Source organism: Lotus japonicus, chromosome 4 (assembly GCF_012489685.1).
Source record: "Lotus japonicus ecotype B-129 chromosome 4, LjGifu_v1.2".
In the NCBI taxonomy this organism is placed as follows: Eukaryota; Viridiplantae; Streptophyta; class Magnoliopsida; order Fabales; family Fabaceae; genus Lotus; species Lotus japonicus.
Window position 1 is genome coordinate 55,067,236 of NC_080044.1, and position 21,278 is coordinate 55,088,513.

Below are 21,278 nucleotides of genomic sequence, written 5' to 3' on the forward strand. Positions count from 1 at the left end.
TGGTTAGTTGTTAATAAGTTAGAAAATCCCTTCAAATTTCTCTTCCCGGATTCGAACCCTGGACCTTCCCCTCCTTAACCCTTATGTCTCTAGCTCTTACCACTTGAGCTAACCCTCAAGGACTATTAGATTGATGGTTGTAACTTAGAAAGTGATAAAACCCAAACGAGAGCAAGATTATAATTGAAATAAATTCAAGTTTAAAACGCGCTAGGGATATTATTTCGTTAACCCTCCTCATGCATTTCCCCAATTCAGTTATAACTTATAATTAAGGATTCATTAATTTAATATTCAAGGTGCTTAATTAACTTAGATGTCCACTTACCAATAGTTGCATGAGTGTCTCTTCTAATTAATTAACGATAGCTAATTCCTTAGTACCTAATCCTAATTAATTAAAGATAAATCACATTCAATTCAAGAAAACGCCAGCGCACAATTCATTACCTTTATTCCTAAAGACCCTTGCTCAACTCCTCGCCAGTTTCATAGTCTTCCAATTTCCCAATTGAATAGAACGTAGCAAAACAATCTCAGCGCAATAGATTGAATTAAAATAGAGATTAAGTTCAAGAATACCAAAGAAATCCTAACTATAAGTGAGATTTCAGGTTCAATACATCATAGGAAAGAAAACTAATCAAATTCCTAACACAAAAAGGGTTTAGCCTGACATATTCATGAAAGCAAATCAAAATCAAAGCCAAATCTCAATATCTTGTCAATGAATTGAATCACGTAAAATTCTAAGCAAAACCAAAAAACGTAGCTCTCCAATGTTTCACGTCGAAAAAGATACCTAAACTAGGTTAAAAAAAAGACACTTAAATAGAGTCTTGCTATTATTTTACGCACATTTCGTGAAGGATCTTGCACAAAATTGGCGCAAAATATTCTAGTAGTTGCTTCCTTGGCGCGTCTGCACGAGATGCAATAGGAAATTGGTCCAAAACCGGCGCAAAGAAATCCAGATTGTTCACAACTACGAAATTCTTATCTCTCTCCCTTGATTTGCTCCTTGTTTCGACATCTTCTAAAATAACAATAACAATAAAGAAAAATAATTAAAAAGCTAATAAAAAAATAGATTACCTAAAATATAGAAAAAGTTAACAACTTCTTTAAAAGCTAATAAAATAGATTACCTTAATGGAATCTATAAATATCATAAAAAAATACAAAAAAAATACTTAAAGCCACATAAAAATAGTAGAATGCATGAAATAATTCTAAAGTGGTCTAAAATGATCAAAATATCCTAAATAATATATTAAAACTGCATGCAAATAAACTATAAAAATAATTCAAACATCCAAATCATCAACTACTCTACAAACAATCGACACATGTGCTAGTGAAAGCTTTCAACAACGGTTTTTTTGGCTGCAGTTGCAGCATATTTTTGGTAGCCGCTAAAAACTACAGCTAAAATATATGTCAGTTGAATATCAATAAAATGTGAATGTTCGTGTAACATTTTCCATCTCTGTTATGGGTAGGTAAGGGAAGTTGTTTACATGACTTTGTGAAAACACTGTTAGATATATAATTGAATTGTAATTAGTCTGTTAAACTTGTAATTAGTTTGTTAGTCAAAGTTGTTAGTTTGTTGAGGTGTCACGTGACCTGTATAACTGTCAAAGTGTGAGGGTTTATATTGTATAAGTATCCTATTGAGTAATAAAGAAAATTAAGGTTGAAAAACAGAAATAGATTTTTCTTTCTCTCTTCTATCTTTCTGCTATCTCTGACATTTGGTATCAGAGCTCCAAAGGGGCCTGAACCAAGAAACCGCAGTTTCGTTCAAGAAAAGAGAGTGTGTGTGTGAGGAAAGTGAGAGAAATTGATCACCATGGGAGATAAAGATGGTTTTCTTCAACCTTCAGTCCCAAAGTTTGATGGGTACTATGATCATTGGGCTATGTTGATGGAGAACTTGCTCAGATCAAACGAATATTGGAGTTTGATTGAAGTGGGAATACCAGAGCTTCCAACACAGAATCCTACCCCAGAACAGAGGAAGGCTCATGAGGAAGGCAAGTTGAAGGATCTCAAGGCCAAAAATTACCTATTCCAGGCCATTGATCGAAGCATCATGGAGACGATCCTCTGCAAGAACACTGCCAAAGACATATGGGAGTAAATGAAGTCCAAGTATTTTGGATCAACCAAGGTTAGAAGGGCACAATTGCAAGCTCTGAGGAGAGAATTTGAAGTTCTTGGGATGAAAGATGGAGAATCAGTTAACGATTACTTCTCCAGAACCCTAGCTATCGCCAACAAGATGCAGATTCAAGGTGAAACTCAGACTGAGACAGTAATCGTTGAAAAGATCTTGCGATCCATGACTGAAAAGTTCAATTATGTTGTTTGTTCTATTGAAGAATTAAACAATGTAAGTACTCTCACTGTGGATCAACTCCAAAGCAGTCTTCTTGTCCATGAATAGAGAATAAAGGGGTACAGAGAGGAAGAGCAAGCTTTGAAGGTTTCTGGCAGCAACTCTGCAAGAGGTGAGGAAGAAACAGGGGTCGAGGCAATAGGGGTCGTGGCCGTGGAAGATCTTCTTTCAACAAGTAAAGTATCGAGTGTTATAAGTGTCATAAGCTTGGACGCTTTCAGTATGAGTGCCCAAGCTGGGAAGAAGGAGCCAACTATGCAGAGGTTCAAGAAGACACAGAAGAATTGCTCTTGATGGCAAAGTTAGAAGCGAAAGAGAGTCCTCCTGAGAGAAAGGTATGGTATCTTGACTCTGGCTGTAGCAACCACATGTGTGGTGTAAAAGAATGGTTCCATGAGTTAGATGAGTCTTTTAATACTACTGTGAAACTGGGAGATGATTCAAGAGTGAATGTTCATGGCAAGGGGTTATCAAACTTCAAATTGGGGGTTTGACACAAGTGATTTCTGGAGTCTATTTTCTGCCTGAGTTGATGAATAACTTGCTCAGTGTAGGCCAGCTACAAGAAAAAGGGTTAGATGTAGTGTTTCGTAGAGGATGGTGTCGAGTTTATCATGATGAGAAGGGCTTGATTATTCAGTCCAAGATGTCATCTAATCGAATGTTTGGAGTACTTGCCAAAATTGTTTTTCCTAAATGTTTGAAAATGACCAATGAAGATACCACTTTTTTGTGGCACAAGAGGTATGGTCATTTGGGAGTGAATGGACTGAAGGTTCTCTCTCAGAAATCTATGGTAAAGGGTTTGCCAGCGATACAAGAGTTGGAGAGTGTTTGTGAGAGCTGCACCAAAGGAAAGCAACATAGAGACTCTTTTTCACAGAAGAGCACTTGGAGGGCTTCTCAGAAATTGCAGCTTGTCCATGCTAATATATGTGGACCGATCAATCCTGAATCTAATAGCTGTAAAAGGTATTTCATTACCTTCATTGATGATCTTTGTAGAAAGACATGGGTTTACTTCTTGAGTGAAAAATCTTCTACTCTAGATTCTTTTAAGAAATTCAAAGCCGTGACTGAAAAGGAAAGTGGAAAGTTGATTGGTTGTTTGAGAACCGATAGGGGAGGCGAGTTCACATCCAAGGTTTTTGAACAGTTTTGCTCTGATCATGGAATTAAGAGACAACTTACTACTTCTTATACCCCTCAACAGAATGGGGTAGCTGAGAGGAAGAATAGGACAATAATGAACATGGTTAGAAGCATGCTATCTGAAAAGGAGGTTCCTAAGAAGTTTTGGCCAGAAGCAGTGAGCTGGGCAGTTTATGTGCAGAATAGAAGTCCTACCATAGCTGTGAAAGACTTTACTCCAGAAGAAATCTGGAGTGGGATCAAGCCATCAGTACATTTCTTCCGGATTTTTGGCTGCATTGCACATGTGCATATCCCTGAGCATTTGAGGAAAAAGCTTGATGATAGAAGTGTTAAATGTGTGCTTTTGGGAGTGAGTGAGGAATCAAAGGCTTATAGGCTTTATGATCCAATAGCTCAGAAAATCATTATCAGCAGAGATGTTGTCTTTAGTGAAGCTAGTAAGTGGGATTGGGATAAAGGAAAAGAAGATAATTCTGGGTTAGTAGATATGGGTGAAGATCAAAGTGTATTAGAAGATATAAGTGCAACTGCTCCAAATTCCACTTTCACTACTAATTCAGATCCTATTCCCACATCTGCACAAGTTTCACAAGAAGTAGGAACTTTCTCAAATGCTGCAGGTATTTCTTCTTCTGATTATAATGAGGACTTCAGAAATCTGACAGAGGAGGATGAGGTGAGAGGGAGAATGAAAATAAATGTTACACCTCCTAATTGGATGAGGGAATATGTTACTGGTGAAGAGTTAGAAGATGAAGCTTTTAATTTGTCTGTGTTTGCTGCCACACCAGATCCATTCACATTTCAAGAGGCTGTTAAAAGTGAGAAATGGAGAAAGGCAATGGACTTAGAAATTGAGTCAATTGAGAAGAATCACACCTGGACACTTGTTACTCTTCCAACAGGGGCCAAGTCTATTGGTGTTAAGTGGGTTTACAAGACAAAGTATAATGAAAAAGGGGAGGTGGAAAAGTACAAGGCTAGGCTGGTCGCAAAAGGATATGCACAGCTTGAGGGTGGGATTTTACTGAGGTCTTTGCTCCTGTGGCTAGATGGAATACAATTAGAACTATTCTTGCTATTGCTGCTGTTCAAGGTTGGAGTGTGTTTCAGTTCGATGTAAAAAGTGCCTTCCTTCATGGGGAGTTAACAGAAACTGTCTTTGTTGAGCAACCACTTGGCTATCAGAAAAAGGGAGAAGAGCACAAAGTTTATAGGCTTAGCAAAGCACTTTATGGCCTTAGACAAGCACCTCAGGCATGGTATAGTAAGATTGAATCTTACTTTCAAAGGGAGGGTTTCATCAAGTGCCCCTCTGAACACACATTGTTTGTTAAAAATGGTGAAGATGGTTCTGTCTTGATCATTAGTCTTTATGTGGATGATCTGATATTCACAGGAAATAGTGAATCCATGTTTGTCTCATTTAAGAGTTCTATGCAGCAAGAATTTGACATGAGTGATCTGGGTCGGATGAGTTATTTCCTTGGGGTGGAAGTGATTCAGAATTCTGCTGGGATTTTCATTAGCCAAGGTAAATATGCTCGAGAAGTCTTAGACAGATTTGGCATGAATGATTCTCATCTAGTGAATAGTCCAGTTGTTCCTGGTACAAAGCTTACTAAGCAAGGAGGAGGAATGGAAGTGGATGCTACCCATTATAAGCGAATGGTGGGCAGCTTGATGTATCTCACTGCTACTCGCCCTGATCTTATGTTTTCTGTTTGTCTGGTGAGTCGTTTCATGGAGAATCCTACAGAGTTACATCTTCAAGCAGTGAAAAGGATTATGAGGTATGTGAAGGGAACAACAGATTTGGGTATATTGTATAGCAGCAAAGGAGATGACAAGATGATTTCATTTTCAGACAGTGATTATGCTGGGGATTTAGATGATAGAAGGGGCACATCTGGATATGTTTTTCTGCTAGGAACAGGGTCTGTTGCTTGGATTTCGAAGAAGCAAGCAGTGGTAAGTCTCTCTACCACTGAAGCTGAATTCATCTCTGCAGCTTTATGTGCTTGCTAGTGCATTTGGCTTAGGAGAATTCTTGTCACTTTAGGCTTCTCTCAAAGCGGGTGTTCCACCATTTACTGTGACAACAACTCAGCTATTAAATTGTCCAAGAACCCTGTGTTTCATGGCCGAAGTAAATACATTGATGTGAGGTACCATTTCTTAAGGGATTTGGTTAGAAATGGGAAGATTGAATTGATTCATTGTGGCACAGAAGAACAAGTTTCAGATATAATGACTAAGCCTTTGAAGGTTGAAGCTTTTGTGAAGTTTAGAAAGGAACTGGGCATGTGTAGTGCTAGTGCTGTAAACTGACTTGTTAATAGAACAAGTTTAGTTTAAGGGAGGGTGTTAGATATATAATTGAATTGTAATTAGTCTGTTAAACTTGTGATTAGTTTGTTAGTCAAAGTTGTTAGTTTGTTGAGGTGTCACGTGACCTGTATAGCTGTCAAAGTGTGAGGGTTTATATTGTATAAGTATCCTATTGAGTAATAAAGAAAATTAAGGTTGAAAAACAGAAATAGATTTTTCTTTCTCTCTTCTATCTTTCTGCTATCTTTGACAAACACTCTCTAGATATGACCTTTCTAGTTTCTATCAATGTGAGACTTCTTTTTATAATATTTCTTGGTTGTTGCTTCTTCCTCCTGTGACTTTATTCTCTAATTTTTTTTTTGTTTTTGGACAAATTCCTCTCATTTTATTGGCTTTGAATAATTATCGTGCTTGATTTTTTAACATCATATTCATATGATGGAAGGACGCTAGGATAGCCTGTTATACCACAAACAAAATGGGCCCAATGTCTTTGTTTGTGTTTAAAAATTGGTCGGTGCCTTTTCTCAGATATTTTGGTTCAATGGACACTGCTCATTGTGCTCAATGTTCAAGGAGTCCAAAGGTGAAGAAAGTTCTTCAATTTGGCTAAGGTTAATTGCCACATTCTTTTGAGCATAGATGGAGTTTACTAGAAGTTTCCACTGTCAGCAAATTCTTAAATTTTTGGACTCTTGTGTCAACAAATCAGATGAAAACACACAATCTTTTTTTTCTTTTTCTGGACGAAAGCTCACATCATCTAGCAAACAAAGCTTTGTTATATTGCTGGACTGGTCTTTCTTGGGTAGGTTTTCTTCTGTGACTTTTTAATAATATCATATAATGAGGGAGAGATGTAAAATCAGAAGTAATGAACTCCATAATAGTTTGTCATATTATATAGCTGTTTTTTAGTCCTTTATGTTATAACATGACAATTTAGTATGTGATGTGAGAGTATCCAAAACCTTTCACAATTACAAATGGGGTACTTTGGTACTGTTACTTTTTATTGTTCAACGGACAAGATACAAAGCTGAGTTTATTTACAGCCACGCAGGATTCTTCAATGGTGTGACAACAGCTTTCACCTGAAGGTAGTTGAGAAGACTGTAGATCCCTTTCTCCCTTCCAATCCCACTCATCTTGTAACCACCAAAAGGAATTGCAGCATCAAACACATCAAAGCAATTGATCCACACAGTTCCAGCTCTCAGTGCCCTCATCAAAGTGTTGGCAGTGGCCAAGTTCTGGGTGAACACACCAGCCGCTAGACCATACCGCGTTGAATTTGCCCGTCGAATTACTTCATCAATTTCCCTAGTACAAAGTAAAAGATATTAGCAAAAGTCCAAGTAATGTTGCCATACTAGTTTTCCATAAACATCTATCTCCATTTATTTATTTGATTGAAACTTGGTTTGGAACAGAATTGCATCCATATTGAAATTTTAGTAATGACTAATGAGAAACAAACAGTTGGGGATTCAAATTTTACTCACTTGAATTTGAAAATGGTCTGAACAGGGCCAAAGATTTCATCTTGTGCTATCAGCATATCATCCTAATCATTATTAGCATGTGTTAGAAAATGCTCCAATGTAGAAACTTATTGCATTTCTACAAACCAAAACACTTGTGACAAAATAAAAATAATCAGTACCTGAACATTTGAGAAGACGGTTGGCTGGACATAGAAGCCTTTTGACCCCAATCGATCACCGCCACACTCAAGGGTGGCATTGCTTTCAATTCCAGATTTGATGTACCTAAGAATTTTCTCGAATTGTTCTGTATCAATCTGGGATTTTAGCATGGGTCACAAAAGTGTTATTTTTATCAAGAATGCGATGTTCTGTCAAATGTTAACTTCTATGGATACTCAACAATTTGATTTTTACCTGAGGACCTTGTTCAACACCCTTTTTGAACGGATCACCAACAACACGCCTCAAAGCCCGTTTCTTTGATTTCTCCAAGAACTCATCATAGACACGCTCATGTACAAAGGTTCGAGACCCAGCACAGCAACATTGCCCCTGAAAGCATTCAACATAAGGTATGAGCTTCTTCTTAACATTTGGATAATCAAGTTTCAACGAAGTGGTGGAAACTGGTTGAGCAAACCTGATTAAAGAACAGAGCGAAGTGTGCAAGCTCAACAGCCTTGTCAACATCAGCATCCTCACATACTATGAAAGGTGATTTCCCTCCAAGCTCCAATGTCACTGGCTTAAGATTACTTTTTGCAGCCAATCCAAGTACAACTTTTCCAGTATCAGTTGATCCAGTGAATGCTAGCTGCAAAAAAATAGAAGTAAAAAGACATTGAACTTCTATAAGATATGTTGATATAAATGGTTGAGTCTTACTAGACTATCAGTCTATCACTATGCATAAGATAAGCTGAAGGATATACAAACCATAAACAAATGTATGACACTGTTCTAACATAACATGCCACAGTATCAATGTTTGATGGGATTTTGACCGATAATGCTAACAAATATAATCTTTGGACACTCAAGATTAGAATATAGCCATATTTAACATCAAGCCAGGTTCATTCTTGATGCTTTACAAAACTGTAGATTCCATACAAGAGAAGCCTAAGACTTGGTTGCTAATATACCTTGTCCACATCCATGTGACTTGCAAGAGGTGCACCAACAGTCGGACCATACCCGGAAACTATGTTCAGAACACCTGGGGGAAGACCAGCCTGCCCAAAAGTCAGAAGGTTACATGTTAACAGGGGAAACACAAATTCAAATGAAATAGTCATCAAAATCCAAGAACGAAAAATCAACACGGAAGTGAAAATTGAGGTTTACTTAGGTCAAACACTAAGGGCTAGAGATCAGAACATTCTTCTGTATTTCTTTTTGCAGCTTCAGCAACATTATTTCATAACTGCTGAGCAGTAATAAATATAGCGGTAAAACATGACAAATTATACAACAAACATCCCGATAACACTTTTTTGTGCGGTAAAGGAACATTGTCCAACATTCATATACAAAGTAGACTTTGATAAAGCAAACATTATGAGAAAACTGTTTCATGCCCAAATTTTAAATTCATTACATGTAGGTAGAATTTTTTTGATTGAAAAGGTCAGTCCTCTGCACAAAACCCACACCATTCTATGTTTCTAACCTTGTAGGTGAAGAGGCTGTTTTCACAAGAAGAAATCATGATCATTAGATCCTGATGCAGCAAACTATCTTTGCATCGTTGCTTTTTCAGTATTTTTTGTAGGGAGAAGTAGAACGAAGTATCACTAGAGCAATAGTTGGACCAACTAACAAGTGTTCAGATAAAGCCTTGATGACTAGATAGGTGACTGTGTACATGCGTATGGGACATAGGGAGAAAGAACATTAGTTATGAGTCATGAGCTGACCTCATGAAGTAATTTTGCCACAACAAGAGCCGTTAGCGGTGTTTGCTCAGCAGTCTTAAGGACAATGGTGTTACCACATGCTAGAGCTGGTCCAACTTTCCAAGCAAACATAATTAGAGGAAAGTTCCAAGGTATAATTTGTCCTGCTACACCAATTGGTTCATGCAATGTCTGGACATGATAATTTCCATCAGCAGGGACAGTCAACCCATGAATTTTATCTGCCCAGCCTGTAAAAAAATAGTTGTTGGGATGGGTTAACAGAAAATATTTATGAAAAAAACAAATTAACACATTTATCATCTAATTGCTGTGACTGAACCTACCAGCATAATAGCGAAATAAACGCACCAACATTGGCACTTCAGCCTTGGCTGCCTGTTCATAAGGCTTTCCATTGTTCCATGTCTCCAGAGCTGCAATCTCATCGTTGTGCTTCTCAACCAAATCAGCGAAGCGCAGCAATATCCGACTTCTTTCCTAAATCAGTTATCAATAAATCATCATAAATTAATTCAAAGTCTTGCAAGAAAGGGAGGTAAGAAGCTCAGAAAATTCCTACATAAGCAGTCATTCTTGGCCAAGGGCCTTCATCAAAGGCCTTGCGAGCTGCTGCCACCGCACGGTTGACATCTTCAGCATCGCCTTCAGCAACATGAGCAATCACATCCCCTGTGCGCGGGTCATAGGCTGGAAAAGTTTTCCCTGAAACCAAAAGAAATTGCAGATATGGTTCACTCTATGAATTTGAAATAGGGAAAAGCTAACATTTTTTCAACTCCACTCATTTCATGAAACCAAAAGAAATAGCACACAAGGTTCACTCTATGAATTTGGGAATTGGGAAAAGCAAACTTTTTTCCACCTTCACTCAATTCATGCAGGTTGAAATCAAAAGAAATTGCAGTGGGAAAAGCTAACATTTTTCTTAACCTCAACCTAGTCCATGAATTGAGACCCCAAAATCATGTTCAAACACAACATCACCATGATTTTTCCAAAGATGTTAACCCAAACCTCAATTTGGTTTTGGTGTGTTGAAACTATAATCCAAACATGCAATTAAAAAATATTGTTTCAACTGGGGGCATACCTGATGCAGCATCCACAAATTTCCCATTTATGAGATGCTGTGTGTAATTGATTGAAACTTGTGGAGTGATCAATTCCTCAACTTCTGCTGCAGTACTATATCTGTGACTGTTACTGTTTCTCCACCCTCCAGATTTTCCTCCTGGGGGAGACAAAACATCAATGCATTAGATATAAACATCTCATCTCAACACACAGTTACACAATACACATAAAGAGAAAGTGGGGGTTTGAGTTTGACTGTTTGAGTACCAAGTGAGGGAAGCAGAGAAGCAGCTCCAGAAGAAGAAGAAAGAGAGCGAGAGCGAGAAAGCAGATAAGAAAGAGTGCGAGCAGCCATGATCACTTCTGTGTGGTCACTGCTTCTTCTCCTTGTTGTTGTGATGATGATAACAATGAAAAGGAAGCTTGTAAAGAAAATGACAATGTTTGTGCACTTGCTACCACCGTTTGTTAACAGACATCGTTATCGCATGATGTTGTTTAGAAATATAAATAACGTGACCACTCAGCCATTTTTTGTCCACACTCCAAAATTGTGGGGCTTGAAAAGGATAATGAGAATTTATTATTGCATTGAGTTGAGGAAAACAACCGAGATTATAATCATTATATTACCAAATAAAATTGAAAAAAAGAATACTAGGAATATTCTCTTTAATCCTCATGCTCCTGCAGATTTCGTGGTAGATTTTCGTTTCATTGATATTTCTTAGTTTGATTTAGAGACTCTTATTTTAAAAGTCTCTCTGGGTGTTTAGAGTTGTTTTTCTTTGTTATGATTTTCTAATTAAGCATAAAAAATAACATTTTTTTAGCATGTCTCTTCTTCATTTGTTAAAGTTTATATAAATTTCACCAAATTAAAAGTATGACACGAATAAGTTAATAATCTACGTGAGTTTTGATTGATGAAAAAAGAAAATGTTGAAAATAGAGTATTAAGAATATTCATACTAGCCTTTCACGTAGTGTTTGGCTTTGTTTGTTTGTTATCCTCAAGGGAGGGGTTACTTGGAAAATTGGGATGCCATTTGTTGGAGGAAATATCGACAAGCGGTATCATGACAAACAGAAACAGATGAAACCAAATACAAGTGGGGCCAGGACAGGGACTTTAGCTCTACAAATAATCAAATATTATCAGTATATAACTAGTGATAGTGATGGATTGGGCCATTTTTGGATATCGCGCATAAGATGAAAACCTTGAATTGAAGAATTAAGTGGAATTCAAGTGTTTTTACCTTCTTTTTTTTAACTTACTCAATTAAAACTGATTTTATGGTTTTTAAACTATTGTAACAAGTTTCAAATCTATATATATATATGTAAAGCTCACTTGAGCTATAAGTATTAAATACATTAAACAATGAAGTTAACCAAATTAAATTTCTATTTAACATTCAATATAATGTAACTTTTGAAACATGTCAATCTTTTTATTTTTTGACTTTACACATGCCAGTATAATGTAACCTTTGAATTAAATTATGTAATAATTTTTTATTAAATAAATTAAATATAAAGATTAATTTAGCTACCTATACTAAATAATAAAATTATAAACTAAATTTTGAGTTTTTATTTTACATTACCCATTTATTATTTCTATATTTCAAGAAAACAATCATCAACTATAAACTACATTAAATCATATGGTTGTACTATATATTAAATAGTAAAAATAGAAAATATATTAAATAAAAAAAAAACCCGTTTTTTTAATTGTATTAACTATTAATTATAAATTTCAGTTACTTATAAAAAAATATTTATAAGTATTAATTAAAAAATGTTAGAATATTAATTGTCAATCATAAATTGAAGGGGAGAAAGTTAAAATAAAACTATGTAATATCTTGATACACAAAAAAATATTGAGAGTTAAAATTAATTATAATAAAATAATATTTATTAAAAAATAATTAAGAAAATGTTGTCTTAAAATAAAAAAAAGTGGCGCTCCATTAACTATAATATGTGTGTATTCGTTGAAAAAATTCTTTAAATATAATATTTGATCTATTATATATTAGTAGAAATTACTTGAAAAAGAATAACGGAGTAAAATAACTATGACAAAAGTTGAATAAGTTTAAATTTAATAAATAATTCTTTACACTAATAAAATCATTTCTTATTATAATTTTAAAATTTAAAATTAATTTATTGTGGATATAATGTGTAAAAATATGTCTTTATAACTTATTTAAGATATTAAAATTTATTACTTGATTTCATATCTTTCAAATTCACATAATGATTTTCTATATTTTTTAAATGAATAAAATTTTAAGTCTACTTCAGTGCTAATTATTTAATATCAATTACTACAAAGAAATGCATGCGTATTTAATAATAAAGTTGTTTGTGTTGAACATATATGAGACTATTGCTTGGTTTGTGTGTTTGGTGGGTCAAGGGGAAGTGGAATGATTGTCCATATGATTTGGAACAGTTTGCTAGAGGCTTTGAGCGTATCGAATGGCCACGAAAACAAAAGATGCCACGAACAGTGTATTGGGAGCAACCGCCAGCCACTATTTTGAAGTTTAATGTGGATGAGGCGTCGAAAGGGAACCCAATGGTAAGTGGTATTTGCGGGGTTTTGTGGTTACTTTGCAAAAGGAACTGGATGGTTGTGAGCTTTTGACGAAGGTTCAAGTAGTGTTACATGCTTTGTTATTTTTCCAGCAATTTAAATTTTCAAATGTGGTGGTTGAGAGTGATTCATCCTTAGTGGTTGGGTGACTGTCTAGGGGAGATAGGAGGTCATGGAAGTTGAAAAATGTATTTAATCATATAGATCATCTGATTTTTGTAATTCAGTGTGTTGGTGTGGTGCATGTATTGTGTGAGGGAAACACTGTGACGAACTTTTTGGTAAATCAAGGGTGTGGTAGAGAACAACATAAGGGTTTGTTGTGATCCAATGTAATTATCTAAATGAGAAGATTGTTCTCATTTTTATTGCGTTTCAATATTTTTTTTAAATATCAATTATTAATTTGAGTAATATTAATTATTTAGATCTAGAGAACTCTAATTCTATTCAATGAATGTCTCACCTCCATTATTATTTAATTTATTATATTTTATAATTAAACATATTTTATATTTATATTTATTAAAACTATAATAATTATATATAATTTTAAAAACATTATAAATCAACCCGTGCAACGCACGGGTATTATTTCTCTAGTCGTTTGGTATTTGACTATTTTCCAATTTTTAAATAGCTAAATCGGTTATCAAACCAATTGAGGCACTGGTTTAAAATTTAAAAGTTCAATCGTGATTGAACCGTAGTCGAACTGGTAAAAAATAAATAATTAAAAAATTATATGATACTAAAAGAAATAACATTTTGAAATCACTAATATTTTCCTTGAATTTTTTAATGTAAGTGAGTTTGATTTTAGTCATTTTACAGGAAAAAAAAATTAAAAAATGACGTTTAGTGACGGTCAATAACAATCAGTCATTAGAAAAATGACCGCCACTAAACTTCATTTTTCTTTATCGAAAGAGTAAATCAAAATCGCTTAAAAAATCAAGGATTAATTTGACCATTAACCTTATTTTGTATGATATTTTATGTTATATTATATATATATATGATGTTATAATCACAATATTTCAAAAGAATATGTTTATATATTATGTGATTTAGTTTACAATAATGAATATTATATATTATAGGATATAATATTTTATATATTCCATATATAATATTTATATAATATCATTACTTTTGTGAGTATACCATGTGCCCTTAGTTCTGTTTGAGTCATGAAAATATACATCTTGGAGGCGTTAGTTCTCCCATTTGAGTTTTTTTTTCCATTTACAAAACTCTTTACGGAAAATCAAACATGATAAGTAATTACTCTTTATATCTTATTAAAATGTTTTTCAATAATAAATATTATCATATACTAATTAGTTATGATAATATTTTTGGTTTACCAAGGTATCCCCCACAGCCGACAGCCATGAGACTAATCCTTCGAAACTTTGAGATCACATTAAATGGGTAGACTTCTCCCAACAAATGCTTCTCCATATTAGGATAAACACTTATCCTATTTTTTTGAAAATTGATAAGTACTTGTCCATAGTAACATTAAAATAGTCAATATTTGACTTTAATTTTTTTTTAGATTTTATTTTGGTCAACTTTTTATAGAGTATTCTAAGTACTTTAGTCTCAAACAGTCGGACATTATATTTTTTTATAGTTTTTTGTGCAAACTGATAAATACTGAGTAACTAGATATAATACTCGTGCGATGCACAAGTTTCTTTACAATATTTTTTAACATTACAAAAAATTATAATACTTTAAAGGAATAATATAAGTATTATAAAAATCTTGAGACAATTTAGAGTTTTTTTTTTCGTGTGAATAAATACATACTCAAATTTAATAATTAGCATTGAATTACTTTTAATAACTCATTTATTTTTTTAAATTATAAAAATTATGTAAGTTTGAAATATTTGATCAGATAAGTTATAATAGTAACAACATATTTTTGTGCTTTTATCAACAAAAAAAAAAGTAATTTTAAAATTATAACAAGTTGTAACTTTAATAGTTCTTTCAAGAAAAGTTAAATAACGTAATTGTTTTTTGTAATTAGTTTCCTCCTTTTTAATTCATTTTCACTAATATATAATAGATAAAAAATTATATAATTTTTTTCCAAATAATATACAAACACCTTATTGCGAAAATTTTAATTTTAAAATTATTTTGTCTAAATTATTTATTAATAATTTATATTTTATTAATAATTAATATTTCTTCTCGATATTTGTTCATATATGAAAACATTACATTTTTCATTTTATGAGTGTCTAATTTGTTTATAAAGGCAAATGTGGTTTGTTATCATTAAAGATAGTGAGTAAGGAATATGAAAAATGAAACCATGGTCGGCGGTTCCTTACTGGATTGTGGGGAGTATGGAAATGGAGATGTAATGTGTGTATAGATCCTCAACCGTGGTCATTGGATCAAGCGTGGAGACGAGTGTGCCTTGATCATGATGAATCTGCAATTTTATCAAACCAGATGACATGGACAGTGCTCATGGCGGGATGAAGGTTGGTTGGAGGCTCCCGTCGTCGGAGTTCTTGAAGTTAAACGTTGAGGGAAGCTACTGGGCAGAAGGAGATCAGATGGGTGGGGGTAGATCCATTCGAGATGCTGCAGGAAAGTGGATCCTAGGTTCTGTGAATCATGGTAGTGCTTTTATCGCTGAATCTCTGGCTCTCCGAGATGGACTTCACATGGCGTGGAATCCTGGAACGCGTAGGCTCCTTTGTGAATCCGACTGTAAGGTGCTGGTTGATACTCTGAAGCCCAGCCTCATTGCTCATCATGCTCAAGCTGGAATTTTGCATGAGATCCGCGATCTTTTGGACCGGCAGTGCCGTGTAGATCTGTCTTAGGTGCATCGCGAGGGTAATGCCATTGCTGACTGGCTTGCTAAACGGGCTTGTCATGATATTACCCAAGGTCTTGTGTTGGTGAAATCCCCTCCACCGGAGTTGGAAGTCATTCTGTTGCAGGATATGTTTGGTATCGTGTAGTTTCGTTTTGTTTGTTTGTCCTTTTCCGATGTATAAAAAAATATGAAAAATGAAAAGTCATGAGTTTTTTTTTTAAGAGTTAAATAAGGGCTTTTCATTTCTACTATTGTATTTAATGATATGGTTCAAGACTTCAAGTCTCCTTTACATATGTATATTATAGAAGATATAGATAGATTTCAAATATTTTTTCTTAATGATTTTTATTAATAAATATTATTTTTACTTAATTAATCTAATTTTTAATATTGTTTACATATAAATATATTTCTTTGTTTTGTTAAAAAAAAATTAAATTTTTCTTAATTTACTATCAATAATTAAAATTCTAACTATTTTTAATTAATACTTAACAAATTATTTTTTTATAAATGCTATATTTTTAAGTCTCCTTTACATATGTATATATATTATAGAAGATATAGATAGATTTTAAATATTTTTTCTTAATGATATTTATTAATAAATATTATTTTTACTTAATTAATCTAATTTTTAATACTATTTACATATAAATATATTTCTTTTTTTTGTTAAAAAAATATTTAAATTTTTCTTAATTTATTATCAATAATTAAAATTCTAACTATTTTAATTAATACTTAACAAATTATTATTTTTATAAGAAACTCAAAAGTTGGTAACAAATTATTTTTAATTTATGACTTTGTAGTCTTGCTTAATGTGTGTTTTATTCTCTTATCGCTAATGTGATTAATGCTATATTTTCAAGTCTCCTTTACATATGTATATAGAAGATCGATATAGATGGATAGATTTCGAATATTTTTTTCTTAATGAGTTTTATTAATAAATATTATTTTTACTTAATTAATCTAATTTTTAATACTATTTACATATAAATATATTTCTTTATTTTGTTTAAAAAAATTAAAATTTTCTCAATTTATTATTAATAATTAAAATTCTAACTATTTTAAAACTTAACAAATTATTTTTTTATAAGAAACTCAAAAGTTGGTAACAAATTATTTTTCATTTATGACTTTGTAGCCTTTCTTAATGTGTTTAATGCTCTTATTGCTAATGTGATTAATGCTATTTTTTCAAGTCTCATTTATATATGTATATAGATAGATGATAATACTCCTAATTAAGTGTTTTATAATAAATATTATTCAACATTATTATCTATTGCTTTATATAGTTTTTTTTGTACATTGGAAAGATAAACTGCACCCTCCAGGAATTCATCCCTGGACCTCCCCTACCCAACCCATGTCCCCTAGCTCTTACTTTCAATAGTTCGATTTATGATTTTAATATAACAAGAGTTAAGTGAGTCTTTATAAAAATAAAAAAATAAAAAAATTGGCTAAATAAAATTTTATTAAAAACTAAAATCATACATTTGTATGAAAAGTATATATATAGCAAACAAAAAAAAATTTAAAGTATATATAAAATATAATATTTTATGATATAATACTTACTATAGTGGTTGCATTTATTATATTGTATTTATTACGTGTTGACACTCATTCTCTTGAAAGACTTATCTATCCAAACTTAGAAACTAATCTCGGCCATTGTACTACATAAAATAAAAGTGTTAATTTCATAAGTGATAATTTGACCATATATAAATAAAATTACTTGCCTTGAAATCCATATAACAATATATAAGAGTTGAAACACATAACCAGCAGAGCATTTCCAATTTTTAGAGAAATCAACTAAGAAGCAGTAAACAAAGTTCACAAAGCACTAAGATCATGGGCAAAGAAACTATTGTTGCTTCCCAGTATCCTAGTAAATCAGAAGTGCAAGACGATAATTTAGATCAACAAATTCAAAACCTTATGGCATCAGCATCTGATGCCGGAAAGGAGAATCATGCAGGAGGGATTAAGGGAACATATGCATTTCAGGGGTGGTATGCTGATGAATCATGGCAGGGTACACTTTTATATTTCTATTACTAATTAATTGATTTATATGATTTCACATCAAGTTTACTAAAGTGTACGGTTTATATATAATTTTTGGACAACATTCAAAATGATTTTATTTTAACTTACATATGTTGTTTTACTAAACTTTAAAAAAATTAACTATTGAATTAGTTATAGAAAAGTAACATAACAATAAAATTTTAGTGATCCATTAAATTTTTTAAACACTAATTTGATGTTGAATTTTTTTGAAGAATGAGGTGATATTAATTTGAAAAAATAAATTTGTGATTAAATTTGGAAACACATTTTGTGAAAAGAATGAGAGACGTGTAAGAACCAATTTTTCACTCACATCATCATCTCATTATTTTTATTATTATTATTACTATTACTATTATTATTATGTTGTTTTTTTTTTATAGGCATTATGTTGTTGTTGTTATTTTTGTATAACAAATAATTATTTTTGTTTTCCGAAGAAACAATAAAGATTTACTATTTTTATTATCAACATTTTGTACCATTAATTACCACAATATCAATTGTACAGGTGAAGCACACATGTATAAGATGGAAAAAATCATATTCCAAGGGAAATCAGAATTCCAAGAGCTTCTTGTATTTGAGGTAAAAAAAAAATTACATATGTAGTTGTCAAGTATGATAAATGAAAATGATCTTTCTTCAAATAAGGTTATAATTCTTCTAAACAAAAATTATATTTAAGTGTAGGGTGGGTGAATTTCTACATTGTCCACTATAAGTCTATAGGACTCTCATCCAACGTAACTTTATGTATTTCCAACTAAAGCTTAACATTTTATAATAAGTAGTTGATCTAAATGTGTAGGTGTTTGTTCGGGTTTCTGTTTGTGTTGTTGTAAATGGGAAAACACATATATCCGACCGTATAAATGAAAAATCAAGATTTTTTCATATTAATTTTAACGTGAATTAGCATTGAGTTTAATAGAAACCCAAACAAAGCTGAGTCAAAAATACATTGAATTTAGTTTTTGTTAGAGGTGTTTGTTAGTAAATACAACTGTTAAGTATTTTCATACATAAGTCTTCATGAATGTTGTCTAGTCTAATATCTAGGATTTGGATAAGGAGACTTTGGTTGTTAACCTTTTCCTTTAGAACATTAAACATTTTCCTATTGAAGAAAAAGAATATATAGAACTTTCCATGAAGAAAATCAACATTATTATGCAGGGCTACCCAGAAAAGCTACATATAAATAGTTTATGTCATTTTCTATATTAATCAATGAATCAGTATATATGTTTATCCCTATCGCATTTCAATAAAATCTTGATCACAATTTGGAAAAACGACACCCGTCGGTGACGGGTGGTGGATCTTGTGTCTTTGCAGTCATCCAGCCATGGCAAGGTTGCAATTCTTGATGGCTATATTCAGCTGACCGAGAGTGACGAATTTGCTTACCAAGAGATGCTCACCCACCTTGCACTCTGCTCCATTCCAAATCCAAAGAAGGTGGAAAAAGAAGCATTTTTGAAAGAACATATATATATATATATATATATATATAGAGAGAGAGAGAGAGAGAGAGAGAGAGAGAGAGAGAGAGAGAAACTAATGTGCAAATTATTTAACAAATGTTTGATGAACATTTCAGGTGTTGCTCGTTGGAGGGGGAGATGGTGGAATTCTTAGAGAAATATCTCGCCATGCTTCTATTGAGCATATTGATATATGTGAACTAGACAAAATGGTGATCGATGTGAGTCTTTATGTTAACATTCCTAAACATATACTTCCCCTATTAGTCAATGTTGATTTTGATTCCTATGTTAAATTATCAACCTTGTTACCATTTTTTCTGGTTCGATCCCTGATTATGAGGATACAGGTTTATAAGAAGTATTTCCCGAATATAGCAGTTGGTTACAAGGATCCTAGAGTCCATGTTCATATTGGTGATGGTAAAAAGTTAACCCATTTGTTATTTTAACTTACCCTGCAAATGTTGTTACATAATGTATCATGAGTTTGTACTTACCAATTTTTTTTACGAACATATGCAGGAATTGCGTTCATCAAATCTGCTCCTAAGGGAACTTATGATGCTATTATACTGGATGCTTTCGATCCAATGGGTAAAAATAACTTTTTTCCTTCCAATTTGAAATTAGAACTATAGTCCGAGAAGAACTTTCATGGATATTTACCTCAAAAGTAAATGAAAAGTTAAAACAAAGAGAACTTTATGTCATGTAGGACCAATTGCAAAAGAGCTTGCAGATAGTTGCTTCTTAGAATCAGTAGCTAAAGCACTTCGACCTGGGGGAGTGCTTTCTACTGCAGCAGACAGCTTGTGGCATAAGAACTTTGTCATTGCTGATACTATAGCAAATTGCAAGAAGATATTCAAAGGCTCAGTTAACTATGCTTGGACAACAGTTCCTACATATGCAAGGCATTTTCCTTATTTAACTTCACCTTTATGTATTCTAACTCTCCCTATCAAGTGGGGTGTTATCGAACTTAAAGTTTTTATTAATGAGAGTTTTTTTTTCTTTGGTTTTACAGTGGAGTGATTGGATTCATGCTTTGCTCCACAGAGGGACCCCAAGTCAACTTCAAAAACCCAATAAATCCACTGAGTCCAGAGAATTATGGTGTAGCAAAAGGACCTCCTAAGTTTTATAACTCAGAGGTAATCTTTGAAGCAATTCTAGTTCAAGGATTAACAATTTCTCTTCCTCTCCTATAACATGTTAGGATCAGCTTCTATTTCAGCAGAATCAATTCTGAAAGTTTCTCCTCATAATTTATTCTAGATTCAAAATCAATTAGAGAAGAGATTCCAAACATTCACTTAATAACATATTTCTCTATTGCCTTTTGTTTTTGTTTCTACAGATCCATACTGCTGCATTCTGTCTGCCTTCTTTTGTAGACAAGGCTATTGATCCAAAAGGAATTGCAATTAATATTTGAAACTTTTTAGTTTTTACTATGTATCATGAAGAAAAGGCAAGTTGTATCCTGAATAAAAGACTAAACATGTTCAACTATCAAAGGAGAAGTTGATAACGTATTAGATGACTTCTTGATTATCACTCTTGATTCCAATCACAAAACATGTAGAGGGTGAATAATGTTACTACCTGACATAGGTAAAAATTTAAGAATCAAGGTTAAGATATTATTGTCCATGAGAATGAAATTGTATTCAGAACAACCAAAATTGTCATGATATATGTTTGTTAATGTTATTTATGGTGAAACATGATACCAGAAATTCAAATTCATCTAAACAAATTCAATATTATTAACAGCTAAAAAAGACTTTATTGTGTATAAAAAGTACGATTGTAAATATATT

General features: G+C 32.9%; 3 protein-coding genes across 3 annotated transcripts; 2 read left to right on the forward strand and 1 right to left on the reverse strand.

Moving 5' to 3' along the window:
- Positions 1 to 6,765: 6,765 nt before the first annotated feature.
- LOC130713519 (benzaldehyde dehydrogenase, mitochondrial-like) lies at positions 6,766 to 10,852 on the reverse strand. Its single transcript, XM_057563284.1, has 11 exons — positions 10,647 to 10,852; positions 10,396 to 10,536; positions 9,865 to 10,007; positions 9,629 to 9,782; positions 9,303 to 9,532; positions 8,529 to 8,618; positions 8,024 to 8,197; positions 7,798 to 7,935; positions 7,560 to 7,697; positions 7,399 to 7,460; positions 6,766 to 7,216 (listed from the first exon to the last, which is right to left on the reverse strand). The coding sequence occupies exons 1-11, from the start codon at positions 10,732 to 10,734 to the stop codon at positions 6,943 to 6,945; spliced, it is 1,632 nt and encodes a 543-aa protein (XP_057419267.1). The 5' UTR covers positions 10,735 to 10,852; the 3' UTR covers positions 6,766 to 6,942.
- Positions 10,853 to 15,485: 4,633 nt separating this feature from the next.
- Positions 15,486 to 15,860, forward strand: LOC130712986 (uncharacterized). The gene has a single exon (XM_057562794.1). The coding sequence runs from the start codon at positions 15,486 to 15,488 to the stop codon at positions 15,858 to 15,860; it is 375 nt and encodes a 124-aa protein (XP_057418777.1).
- Positions 15,861 to 17,737: 1,877 nt separating this feature from the next.
- Positions 17,738 to 20,890, forward strand: LOC130712987 (spermidine synthase 1-like). The gene is made up of 9 exons (XM_057562795.1): positions 17,738 to 17,921; positions 18,471 to 18,547; positions 19,301 to 19,423; positions 19,566 to 19,670; positions 19,800 to 19,872; positions 19,975 to 20,046; positions 20,168 to 20,366; positions 20,480 to 20,606; positions 20,813 to 20,890. The coding sequence occupies exons 1-9, from the start codon at positions 17,738 to 17,740 to the stop codon at positions 20,888 to 20,890; spliced, it is 1,038 nt and encodes a 345-aa protein (XP_057418778.1).
- Positions 20,891 to 21,278: the final 388 nt, after the last annotated feature.